We start from the raw sequence: 12,832 nt of genomic DNA on the forward strand, positions 1-12,832 counted from the left end.
TGATATTTATAATCTTATAAAGGACTTAAATTGTAATTTTATAATATTTTGAAGTCATTAGACATATAAGTTGTAATGCAGATACAAGTTTAAAGCCTGTGAAGAATTAGGTTGAAAGTGGAGATTTTGGTTCTCGAGCTCTTATATTTCCCCATTAATAGTATCATTTACATTGGAAAATACTGAAATACAGTTTTTTACTTAAAGGGAAAATATCAACTTGCTACAGAAATAAAAGAAAAAGAAATAGAAGGATTGAAGGAAACAGTAAAAGCATTACAGGTAATTAGTATTGCTTAAAAAGTAATTTGGCATTTTAGCATTGAACCAATAAAATGTCATTAAACATGTAAGCTAGCAAAGCAAATAAAAAATTCATATATGATGGAGTATATAATTTAGTACTTTTTTTCCTGAAAGTCTTGAATTTCAAATTAGGAGGATTTTTACTTCTTATCTTTAAAAGATATATTAAAATAACTTACTATTTCTTATAAACATAAATAGATATATATTGTTTGTAATACATTACGGATGAGGAAAATAAGTCAGGCCTATATATTATAACATTCACCCATGGTCCTTAAAAATTAAAATAACAATTGAGTCATTATTTGCTAAGTATTGTGCTTACTTTCTGTAAATACAAAGATGAAGAAAACAACACTTTTGCCTTTTTGTTCATTGTCTCAGGATACAGAGGTATACAGTTAATAATGATTCAATTAATATATATCTGTTGAAGGTCTCATATGCGCCAAGCACTATTCTAAACACTGGGGATACAGCAATGAATAAGACGGACAAAAATCTTTGCTCTTGTGGAGTTCACATTCTAGTAGGGAAGACAAACAATAAAATGAGATTAAAAGTAAAATAAAGATTGTTCAGGGAGAAGCTATTCACATGATTTCAAAATATCCTATAAATAACATTAATTACAGAGAGCAAAATATATATTTACAGTGGAAGGATCCTGATAGTCAGGTAATTCATACCATAGTGTGGACTTGTTTAAGCAAATGTTAAACTTTACTCTGATTAAGGTAGTACGAAGTTTCCCTTTTATCCACATCCTCAGCAACACTTATCTCTTGTATATGGTATGGGATTTTGTATACGGTGTGAAGATAAGTGTCCAATTTCACCTTCAAATGGCTGTTCAGTTTTCCAACACCACTTGTTGAAGACTATCCTTTTGCCAGTATGTATTCTTGGTACCCTTGTCAAAGATCAGTAGTCCATAGATGAGTGGATTTATTTCTGGGCTCTCTATTCTGTTTCATTGATCAATGGAATGTCTTTTTATGTCAGTATTTTACTGTTCTAATTACTGTAGTTTTAAAATATGTTTTGAAATCAGGAAGTATGATACCTCCAGTTTTGTTCATCTTGCTCAATCAAGATTGCTTTGACTATTCAGGGTTTTTTTGTGGTTCATATGAATTTTAGGGTTTTTTTTTTTTCTATTTCCTTAGAGATTGACATTGAAATTTTGATAGGGATTGCGTTGAATCTGTAGGGCACTTTGGGTAATATGGACATTTTAACAATGTTAATTTTTCCATCTATCTTTCCTTTAATCTGTATCTTTTCAAATTTCCTTATCAATGTTTTGTAATATTCAGTATACAAGTCTTCAATTCACTTTAGTTACATTTATTCCTAAATATTTTATTTTTATTGCTATCGTGAATGAAATTACTTTTTAAATTTCCTTTTCAGGTTGTATATAGAAATGTGACTGGGTTTTTTGTTGTTGTTGATTATGTGTTCTGCAACTTTACTAAATTCATTTATCTGTTATAACAGTTTTTTGTTATTGAGTCTTTAGCGTTTCTACATATATGAATATGTTATCTTCAAATAGAGATAGTATTACTTCTTCCTTTCTTACTTGGATGCCTCCCTCTTTTTTCTTGTTCTGGCTAGGATTTCCAGTACTGTTTTGAATAGAAATGGTAAGAATGGGTGCCCTTGTTTTATACTGTATTGATTATGATTTTCACTGGGCTTTTTATATACAGCTTTATTTGTGTTGAGGTTAGTTCCTTGTATACCTATTTTTTTTAGAGTTTTTATTATAACTGGATATTGAATTTTGTCACATGCTTTCTATGCATCTATTGAAATGTACATGTGTTTCTTTTTTTCGTCCTGTTAATATGGTATATCACACTGATTAGTTTGCTCTGTTGGACTATCCTTACAGCACAGGGATAAATCCCACTTGGTCATGCTGTATGATTATTTTAAAGTGCTGTTAAATTCAATTAGCTAGAAATGTATTGAGGATTTTTGCATCTATGTTTATCAGGGATATTGGCCAGAATTTTTTTGTCTTGTGTTTTTGTCTGGCCTAGGTATCAGAGTGGTGCTGACCTCATAAAATGAATTTAAAAGTATTCCCTTTTCTTCCATATTTTGGAAGAATGCAATAGGATTAGTATTAATTCTTCTTTGAATATTTGGTGGAATTCATCCATGAAGCCATCTGGTCTGGGATTTGTCTTTGTTGGTAGGTTTTAATTACTGATGCAATCTCCTTATTTATTATTAGTATGTTCAGGCTTTTTCATCTTTCTTCAGTTTTGGTAGGTTGTACATTTCTAGGAATTTATTCATTTCTTCTAGATTATTTAACTTGTTGGCATATAAGTGTTCATAATAGTTTCCTATGATCTGTTTTGTTTCTGAGGCATCCATTGTAAGGTTTCCTTTTCATTTATGATTTTATTTATTTCTTTTCTTATTTTTAGTCTAACTAAGGGTTTGTTGACTGTTTATTCTTCCTAAAAACCAACTCTTAGTTTTGTTGATTTTTTTTCTGCTGTTTTTTATTCATTATTTGATTGATTTCTATTTTGGTCTTTATTATTACCTTCCTTGTGCTGATTTTGGTTTTAGTTCTTTTTCTCGTTCTTTGAGATGTAAAGTTAGATTTCTTTATTTGAGCTATATATTTTAATGTAGGCATTTGTCACTATAAAATTCTGTTAGTACTGCTTTTGGTGCCTCCCATAAGTTTTGCATATTGTGTTATTGTTGTTGTTTGTCTCAAGATACTTTTAAAATCCCTGCTTTTTTGGACATAATGATTATTCAGGAGTGTATTATTTACTTTCCATGTATTTGTGCATTTTGTTACTGTTTTCTTACTGATTTTCTTTACTTACTGTTATTAATTGCTAGTGTCATTTCACTGTGATCAGAAAAGATACTTGGAATGATTCGCTCTTCATAAATTTGTTAAGACTTTTTTTGTGACCCCACATGTGATCTATCCTGGAGAATGTTTCATGTGCTCTTAAGAAGAATGTGTATTCTTCTGCTGTTGGATGGAAAGTTCTATATTTCTTTTAGATCCATTTGATCTATAGTGACATTCAAGTCAGCTGTTTCTTTATTGATTTTCTGTCTGGATAATCTGTTTATTATTGAAAGTGAGGTACTGAAGTGTCCTACTATTATTGTACTTCTGTCAATTTCTCCCTTCAGATCCGTTGATACTTGCTTTATATATTTAGGTGCTCTGATGTTGGGTGCATATATACTTGTAATTGCTATATCTTCCTGTTGAATCGAGTCTTTAGCATTATGTAATGACATTTGTCTCTAAAGACAGTTTTTGACTCAGAGTCTTTTTTGTCTAAGATAAATGTAGCCGCCTCAGCTTTCTTTTGGTGGTTATTTGCCATATCTTACTTTCAGCCTATGTGTATCCTTAAATCTAAAGTGAGTCTCTTGTAAATAGTATATCACTGGATCTTAATTTTTTAAATCCATTCAGTTACTCTGTGCCTTTTGATTGGAGAGGTCAATCCATTTACATTTAAAATAATTATTGATAGCTTTGGAATTGTTTTTATTTTATTGTTTTTGTTGTTTTCTGTCTGTTTTGCAGTTGTTTTATACATCTCTTTTCTTTTTTTGTTATTTGATTATTTTGGTACTGATTTTCTTTGATTTATTTCTCTTTTGTAAATCTTATAAGTTTTTATCTTTATGGTTATCTAAAGTCTTGCATAAAATATCTTAAAGTTATAACTGTCTACATTAAGTTGATAACAATTTCAATTGCATACAAAAGCACTACACTTTTACTGCCCCCCTACTTTGTATTCTTGTAGCCAGAGTTTGTTTCTTTTTATATTGTGTATCTATTAACACATTTTTGTCTTTTAACTTTTATATTATGGTTAAAAGTAATTTATGTACTACCATTACAGTCTTATATTTTTCTGTATTTGTCTATATATTTACCTTTACCAGTGGCAATTATACTTTCATATACTTTTGCATTGTTGTTTGGCATGTATTCATTTCAACTTTAAGAACTTCCGTAAGTATTTCTTACAAGGCAAGTCAAGTGGTGACTGACTCCCTCAGTTTTTGTTTGTCTGGGAAAGACGATCACTTCTTTGGTTTTTAAATGATAGTTTTGCTGGGTGTGGTATTCTTGGTTAGCAGTTTTTTCTTTAAGTACTTTAAATATATCATACCACTCTCTTTTGGCTTGCAAGATTTCTGCTGAGAAATCCACAGATAATCTTATGGGGGTTCCTTTATATGTGACAAGTTGCTTTTCTCCTGTTCTGTCAGAGTTCTCTCTTTATCCTTGACGTTTGACAATTTGATTATAATGTGTCTCAGTATAGTCTTGGTTTGGTTCATCCTATTTTGGATCCTTTGAGCCTCATGAATCTGGATATGCATTTCCTGCCTAAGATTTGGAAAGTTTTCATCCATCATTTCTTTAAATTATCTTTCTGCCCCTTTCTCTTGATTCTTTTTCTGATTTTCCGTAAATCTCATAGGCTTTCTTCACCCTCTTTCATTCTTTTTTTCTTGTCTGACTGGATAATTTCAAATAACCTGTCTTTATATTATTGTGTTTTTTTTTCCTCCAGTTGGGGAAAGGGGCCGGTGAAACCCCCCGGTGGGGTTCCAATTCAATCAATAAAATCCTCAACCCCAAAAATTCCTTTCCGGCCTTTTTTTTATGATTTCTATCTTTATTAAACTTCTGATTTTATTCATGTATGATTTTCTTGATTTCTTTGAGTTTTCTATCTGTGTTCTCTTATAGTTTGCTGAGCTTCTTTAAAACAATTATTTTGAATTCTTTGTCAGGTAGTTCATACATCTCCTTTTCTTTGGGGTCAGTTACTGGAGTTTATAATGTTGCTTGTTGGTGTCATGTTTTCTTGATTTTTCATGTTCCTTGTATCCTTGCGTTGATGTTCATTTGAAGAAGCAGTGATCTCTTCTAGAATTTTCAGACTAGCTCTGATGGGTGTAGACTTTCACCTGCTGGTGAGTGCAAGGGTGCTGGCTGGGTCGGGCGTGTGGCAGAACTAGGTATGGTGCTGAGTCTGGCAGCTGTGGCTCGGTGGGGGAAAGCAGTGGTGCCCCTGGCTCTAAGAAGGGGCACAATGGCAAGGGCTCTAAGCATGGAGTCTGCTGGTGTCCATGGTAGTGGTGAGATCTGCTGGGGTCCTCAGTGTTAAAGGCTGTTGGTGTCATCCTACTCTCCATTTCTCCCATTGGGGAGGCAATTATGGCCAAGCTTCCTGAGCCTATAAGATGGAATAACGCAGGCAAAATGCTTTCTATACTTTTCTATTTGGCCATCCTTGTTTTTTTGTGCTCTGCTGCGTTTCTACACCTTCTTAATTGTACTCCAGGGCTTTTCCAGAGCTATTTTCATTTGTAGGTAGTAATTAAATCATGTGTGTGTGTGAAGAAGGACTGGGACCTCCTAGTCTGCCATCTTGCTATCACTCTCATGAATTATTTATATTTCTTGGAAATAAGCCCTCACTGTCTTTGTTCTGAGTTTCAAATAGTTTCTTCAGTTTGTCATTTGTGTTTTGATTTTGTTTTGGATTTTTGTTTAATTTTTGCTATGAATTATTTATGTTTATAGCTTTTGGAGTTTATCGTGGTTAGAAAGGCTTTCACCACTCAAAACTTATAAAGGGATTAGCTCATGTTTTTTCTTTTATTGCTTCCTATGTACTAAAATTTTACATTACATCTTTGATCATTTAAAGTTTATTTTTGTAAAAGAGTATGAGATATAGATCTAAGTCTGTATTTTTCTAGATTGTTATCCAGTAGTCTTAACACTGTTTAGATTCCCTTCATTTGAGATGTTAGGCAATCTTTATTTTGGATTTCTTTTGTTACTTTGATGTAACAAAGTGAATAAAAATTAAGTACAACAAAATGTCAATGAGTTCCAAGAAGAATGTTTTCAATAAAAATAAGGGAATAGAGTCCATGCCTCAGATTGGATAAATAAGAAGCTGGAAGATATTAGTGATATAGTAAAGAATCCTTGTATCTTGTTTCAACAGAAAAAATAGAATGATTAAAAACTTCAGGGAAAACAGATGACTGTATAATTAAGGCATAAAGCAAATTAAAATTTGGAATAATTTTGATCAGTTGATGGAGTTTAAGAAGAGAGAAGGTATTTAGGTCCTGACCCTCATAAAATCATCCTTCATGTGGCACATCGGACCTGTAGAAAAGGAAATGTAGCATTAGTACCCTCTTGGGCTCTGCATTAAGCAATATCTATATTGATTGAAATCACATAAACACTGTTGGCTTTCATTTTTTTATAATTAACCTATAAATAAAGCATGGAAGATTTAGTTATGATTATAGAACCAAACTTAAATATTACTAACCTTGTTGATGAAAAACTAAAAGTATAGTAAGATAAAATTGAATCTGATATACAGAAATATTCTTTAAAGTTGATGGAATAAGAAATAGAGATTTAAGTCTTCTGTTTAAAGTTTATACAGTTATATAGTTGAGTGATTCTTATCATACCTCAGATACCCAGCTTAAAATGATCTCATTAGGTAAACTTTTCCTTACGGTTTATAGAAAAATTTAAAAAATTGTTCTTGTAATCGAGTAAACAAATTACCAATGTAGCTATTGTAAAAGATTCTCTGATTGTTTTTTCACAGTGTCTTGAACTAGGCATAACTTCTCTCTTATTTTTCTTAATTTCTTATTTCTTGGTAAATCTTGAAAAGATATTACATTTTTTCCTACTAAAATGTTATCAATAAAGAAATATATTAATTTTGTTATAAGTGCTTTGTTCTGTAGCATTTCTTCTTAAAATTTTTCCTTTGATATCCATACATGTTTAATTATCTGGATAATGTAGTGAGTATTTTCAAAGCAAAAGAAATTCATACACAGGGCTGATCTTCTGTAAAAGCTGTAAGGATTTGTTTTGCCTTGTTCAACCTGTGACATAGTACAAGGGATGTATAGGTTACCTCATTGTCTGCTGAACATGATACATGAAAAGTATAGAACGATGAAGAAGATACTTGTGCCATTTTCCCTCTAAGTTAAAGAAACTTAAGGAAAGTTCCTATTCAATTATAAATCTGATATAAATTCGCTAAGCATCATGTAGCAACCTCCCTGTCTCCTTTAGTTAGGAAGTTACTTCTTTCTCTTCTTTATTTTTTTTCCTTTTCATACCTACTATGTGCTAGGTACCGGGAATAAGCAATCAAATAGTGCCTTTTCTTAAAGGGCTCATAGCCCAGGGATTCCAAAATGAAACCACCACACACTAAAAATTGAATTATTCTTGCTTCAGTAGATTCTTTAAATGTATTCTATTTCTGTTTAAACATGATAGATTTTTACTTGATTTCAAAGGGATTGGTTTAGAGCAGGGCAGCCTGCCTATATCTAAGTTACCTGACAAATTAAACTATGTAATCAGTATGCCTAGAGGGTTAAATAAAGAGACTTTGCTGATTGTCCTGTAGATTTCAAGTAAATTGTTTCTGCCTATTATGACCTATTACATGATCCTGTGGTAAGACACTTTGTCTTCTTGACACTCAGTTTTCCTTTAGGTAAAATGAGGAAATTGAAATGGATCAGTATTTTCTCACCATTTTGTAAAGCAATACCATATCTGCATTCTCCAATTTAGATATAAGAGTAAGGAAGTTTAGGAGAGGTCTTCATTCACCCTCCCAGAATAGGCATAAACAAGAGAACATAGATAGAAGATGGTGAAAACTGGATTGCGAGTAATGGGATAAATGACCTCTAAGATATTCAGCTCTAAAGCTCTGTGATGTCATGTATTTCACTGAATTTTAAACTTACTGAATTTATAAATTAAGATATTCATTCCTCTTACATAACCGAAAGCATATTTAATACATAATATGCTAGTTCTACTATTGAAGCCTAACTTTATTAGGCCTTACCTAAACTACAGTGACAAAAGGGACCTAAATTCCTGGAACTTTAAATGTGTACATTTATCCATGAGGAATTCTTAGACACTTGAGTCATTTTATAGTTTGGAGAATCATAAACTTACAGACATGTTGGAAATACAATACAAAGAACTTATTTTTTTGAATGATTTAATTAATTAAGAGTAATATGCCAATCTGATACATGCCCTACTACTGCAAATACCATAGTATATCTTTTCTGCAATCAGGGACTTGTTTCTAGAAAACCATAACCATCAAAATTAGGAAATTAACATTAATGCATAACTATAATTCTCACGCCCCTTTCAGCTTTCACCATTTGTCCTAATAAGGTTGTTTATAGCAAAAGAATGCAGTTTAGAATCTTATGTTGTCATATCTCTTTAATCTCTTTCAGTCTGGAACAGTTCCCACATCTTTGCATTATTTTTATGACTTTAACATTCTTGAAGATGACAGACCAGTTATTTCATAGAATGGCCCTCAATTTCTGTTTGTTTCCTCATGAGTAGAGTTAGTTTATATGTCTTTGGCAAGAATATTACAGAAATGATGCCTTGTTCCTATAATTGAATTCTATCAGTTCATGATTTCAGTTTATCTCATTACTGGTGATGTTCACTTTGATCATTTTATTAACAGTTTCTAACAAGTTTCTCTATTGGAAAATTATTCTTTTCCCCTTTGTAATCAGAGTATTTTATAGAGAGGTACTTTCAAATTATGTACATATTTTATTTCTCATCAAACTTTTAATATATTCATTTATATCAGTATAGACTCTTAGTTTCGTATTTTATTCAATGGATTAAGATCTATGACTATTGTTATTTATTTTGATGCTCAGATTATCTTTGGTTTGGCCAGGGGGAGTCTATTCAAGCTGATTTCTGAGTCTTTGGGACATGTCTTCATCATTCTTTCAGCATTTTCTTGCTTTCATATTAAAACAAAATGTGCCAGGATTACCCTGTAGTTTACCTGACCTTCCCCTGAAACAAATCATTTCTCTATGTTACCCTGGTTCTTTTTGGTAGAAAATGGTATGTAGAAGAAGCCAAGATCTGGGCACTGTTAACTCATTACTGTTGCAGTGTCACTGCACTCAGACCCTCTCAATAGTCAGAGCTGAGGAAAATACGTAAATATTTATATATACACAAATATATATACACATATTTATAATTATTTTTATTTCTCTATCAATCATGTATATTGAAAACCATGAATTCACATTACCTTCAATTCAAAACCACAAGGTTCCTTTTCATATTTACGGTTCTTTCCTCTTACAGTGAGAAATATTAATTTCTTTATCCTTAATATATTTACTTATTCGATAAATTACCCTATGTATAAGCAGTCCACTATTCTTCTATCGCACCTTCCTTCCTAATGTGTTTGCCCTCTTTTCCCTGCTTGGGCTCTGATACCTTAAGCTGGGTTCTTCTGGGTCGCTCTCCTCACCCTACTCAGCTTCTGATTCCTCACAGTAGATTGCCCTCCACCTCATGGGGATGCCCTATTTTCTCTACTCAGTCTTGATAGTCCTGTTCTGAAATGCTGCCACTGTGACCCCTTTACCTCTTCTCCATGGACTCCTATCTTGCCCTACCCCACCTAATGGATCAGGACTGAGTTATTTAGGAAGCGAAATGGGTTAAATGTTTTTAACATAGTATTTTGAGAGACTTTATTCCCCAGTAACATAAATCCAATTAATGGAAAACTAAAGTTTACTCTAAAGAAATGTACTTTACAGTCAACTTTTCATAAAATTTTTCACAAAGTGAGGGAGAACTATAATAAAACATTTGCGCTTTATGTTTGAAATTGCCTTCTATAAAGTAAAATGAAAGAATTTGGTAAATTTGCTCTAGATGTATTAGTTCCCCTTTCCCTACTAGTAGCTGTATTAGTGAGGGTTCTTGAATGAAACAGAATCTATAGGAGATGTATATATGTATCCGTGTGTTTGTGTATGAAGATATTTATTATGTGGAATTAGCTAACACAAGTAAGAGGCAGAGAAATGCCATAATATTTACTCTGGGCATGTTTTGTCAAATCGACGTATAAAATTAACCACCACAGTAGAAGATAATAAATTCAGGATGGGAGTTCAGGATCAGAGAGAAAAAATGTTCTGAATTTTTTCTTTTTCTTTATTTTCTAGATGACCTCTACCCTTTTTTTTTCTTTTGTCTGTATGCATTAAAAAAATACTCTGATTTTACCAGTCTCATGTCTTTAAAATGAGATCTACATGCAGAAGACTTCAAATGTACATCTCCAGTCCCAAATCTAATCTTAATTATCTTTTGGATATCTAAAAGACATCTCAGACTTGACATGTTCAAAATCAAGTTCCTAAAGTCGCCCTCTCATGAAAACTAATTTGTCTTTTCTTATTAATCATAACTTTCTTTTTTTTCCTGTTGCAAAGATTTTTTTCAGCTTCTCAGAGTATATCCGGATTTTGACTACTCTCACGATAACACCCTAGTCCTCTTTCATCATCCTCTTTCATCAGAATTATTGCTGTAGTTTATAGTGGTCTCCCGGCTTCCACCTCTGTTCTCCTTTAGCATTTACTTAACAGTGATCCTTTAAAGGAGTAAGTCAGGCTTGGAACTCTTTAGTGGCTTCCTGTCTCATTTGGTATAAAGCCTAAATCTGTATTAATGCATTTCAAGACCTACAGTGATTTGGCCCTCCCACTTCCCCTACTCCTACTCTTCCTGAACTCATCTTTTGCTTTTCTTCCCCTTGCTTACTCCCTTACAACCACATTGGCTTCCTTGCTGTTCTTTGAACATACCAGACATTTTCCCACCTTAGGGCATTTGCACTTGCTGGAATACTCTTCCTCACTTCTCTCAAGTCTTTACTCAAAAGTTGCCCTCTCAGAAATGACTTTCTTGGCCATCCTTTGTAATTCCTTTCCCTGATTTATTATTTTTCTTTAGCATTTATCAACAGCTAATAGACAATATACTGCTTATCTATATTCCCCAGAATTTTAAGCTGGACAGGATTTATTTTGGCCCAATAGCATACCCCCAATATCTACATCAATGCTTTACTTATAGTAATCATTCAATATTTGTTGAAGAAATCACACACAATCCATTACACCAAAATGAAATAAAATTATCAGCTTATTCAGGGAAGTGTGCTAAAAAATTTATTGCATAGGAAATGTGAAGTAACAACTGCATTTTTTCTTAAAATTTAACAAATATAAGCAGGTTTAAGAAAATGAGCACTCATAAATGGCCGGTTGGAGCTTGGAGTTTAACTTCGTCAACTACTTTGGAGAACTATATAAGAATTGTTAAAAGTCTGTGAGAATGAACAGTCTTAGGAATTCTGCTTCTTGGAATTTATCCTGCTAAAATGAATAGAATTCTAGGTACAAGCATATTTATTTCAGAATAGTTTCATAAAACTGAACACTGGGTAAACCTTACAGAAATGAGAGTGATTTGGTAAACTATGGTATAAAGAATTTAATACTATGTAACCCTTAAAAAGGTATGTTATAGATTAATTTGTCATAAAAGTGTTTGTTATATAGTATGTAAAAACAGCACAAAATAGTATATATATTCCTCTCCCCACTAGTTCTCTTTTAAAAAAGTATAAATGTATAGAAAAAATAATCTACTAGTACCAAAATATTAGTGATTGTTATTTCTGGGTTGTGAGATGATTTGTTTAAAACAGCTTTTTCCCCTGTGCTTTCTTCCCTATCCTTAATTTGTTTTATCAGATTTTCTTCAATAAAGAGCTAATATTAAGTAACAAACTCGCCTCAACTACTCTGACTACTCTTGCTATCCCTCTTGCTTTATTTTTCTTTGTAGTAGTTGTCACATTCTAACTTCTTTACTTTTTACTTATATTTTATTGTCTGTCTACCACTACTCCTGCTGGACATAAAGCTTCTTAAGAAGAGGAACTTAGTTTTGTTAACTGCTGTATCCCAAGATCCTGGGAAAGTGGCTGGCATATAGTAGGTGTTCCATAAATTCGTGTTGATAAACGAATGCATTGTTATTGTTATGAGAAAAAAAAGTAAGGTAAATAACATTTTGAAAAAATGTCACCAGAAAAAAATAGTGCATGGAAGTTAAACACCATGTTTTATAGCATACAATTTTAATGTCAGGAGGAATTTGTAACATAATTAAAGAATTTTAATGAGATTTTTTTCCCCTTTGTTTTTTCAAGGTTTCTAAATATTCTTTACAGAAGAAAGTTAGTGAAATGGTAAGGAAATAACAAAATTTACAGATTAATACATAATGTGCATACTATTTTTGTCAATATAAATATGACATTTATCGTAAACTAAAGTTTAAATTGGATATTAATATCTTCTTAAATGCAATTGTTTCACAAATTTATTTCCAGATTATATAGTGTTTACATATTATACAATAAATTTAACATAGTTCCCAAATAATTGGTAGAAGTTTTATATTAAAGTAAAACAACACAGAAATAGGAACAAAACCTCTTAATGATATCTTTTCTAG

At 32.0% G+C, this 12,832-nt stretch overlaps 1 protein-coding gene across 1 annotated transcript in view; it reads left to right on the forward strand.

Moving 5' to 3' along the window:
* Positions 1-12,832, forward strand: part of CCDC73 (coiled-coil domain containing 73) — a 64,822-nt gene that overhangs the window by 18,848 nt on the left and 33,142 nt on the right. Inside the window, exons 5-6 of the mRNA XM_023532052.1 lie at positions 208-282; positions 12,525-12,563. Of these exons, the coding sequence (XP_023387820.1) occupies positions 208-282; positions 12,525-12,563 (114 nt within the window). The remainder of the gene's footprint in view (positions 1-207; positions 283-12,524; positions 12,564-12,832) is intronic.

Source organism: Pteropus vampyrus, unplaced genomic scaffold (genome assembly GCF_000151845.1).
Source record: "Pteropus vampyrus isolate Shadow unplaced genomic scaffold, Pvam_2.0 Scaffold76, whole genome shotgun sequence".
NCBI classification, from domain to species: domain Eukaryota; kingdom Metazoa; phylum Chordata; class Mammalia; order Chiroptera; family Pteropodidae; genus Pteropus; species Pteropus vampyrus.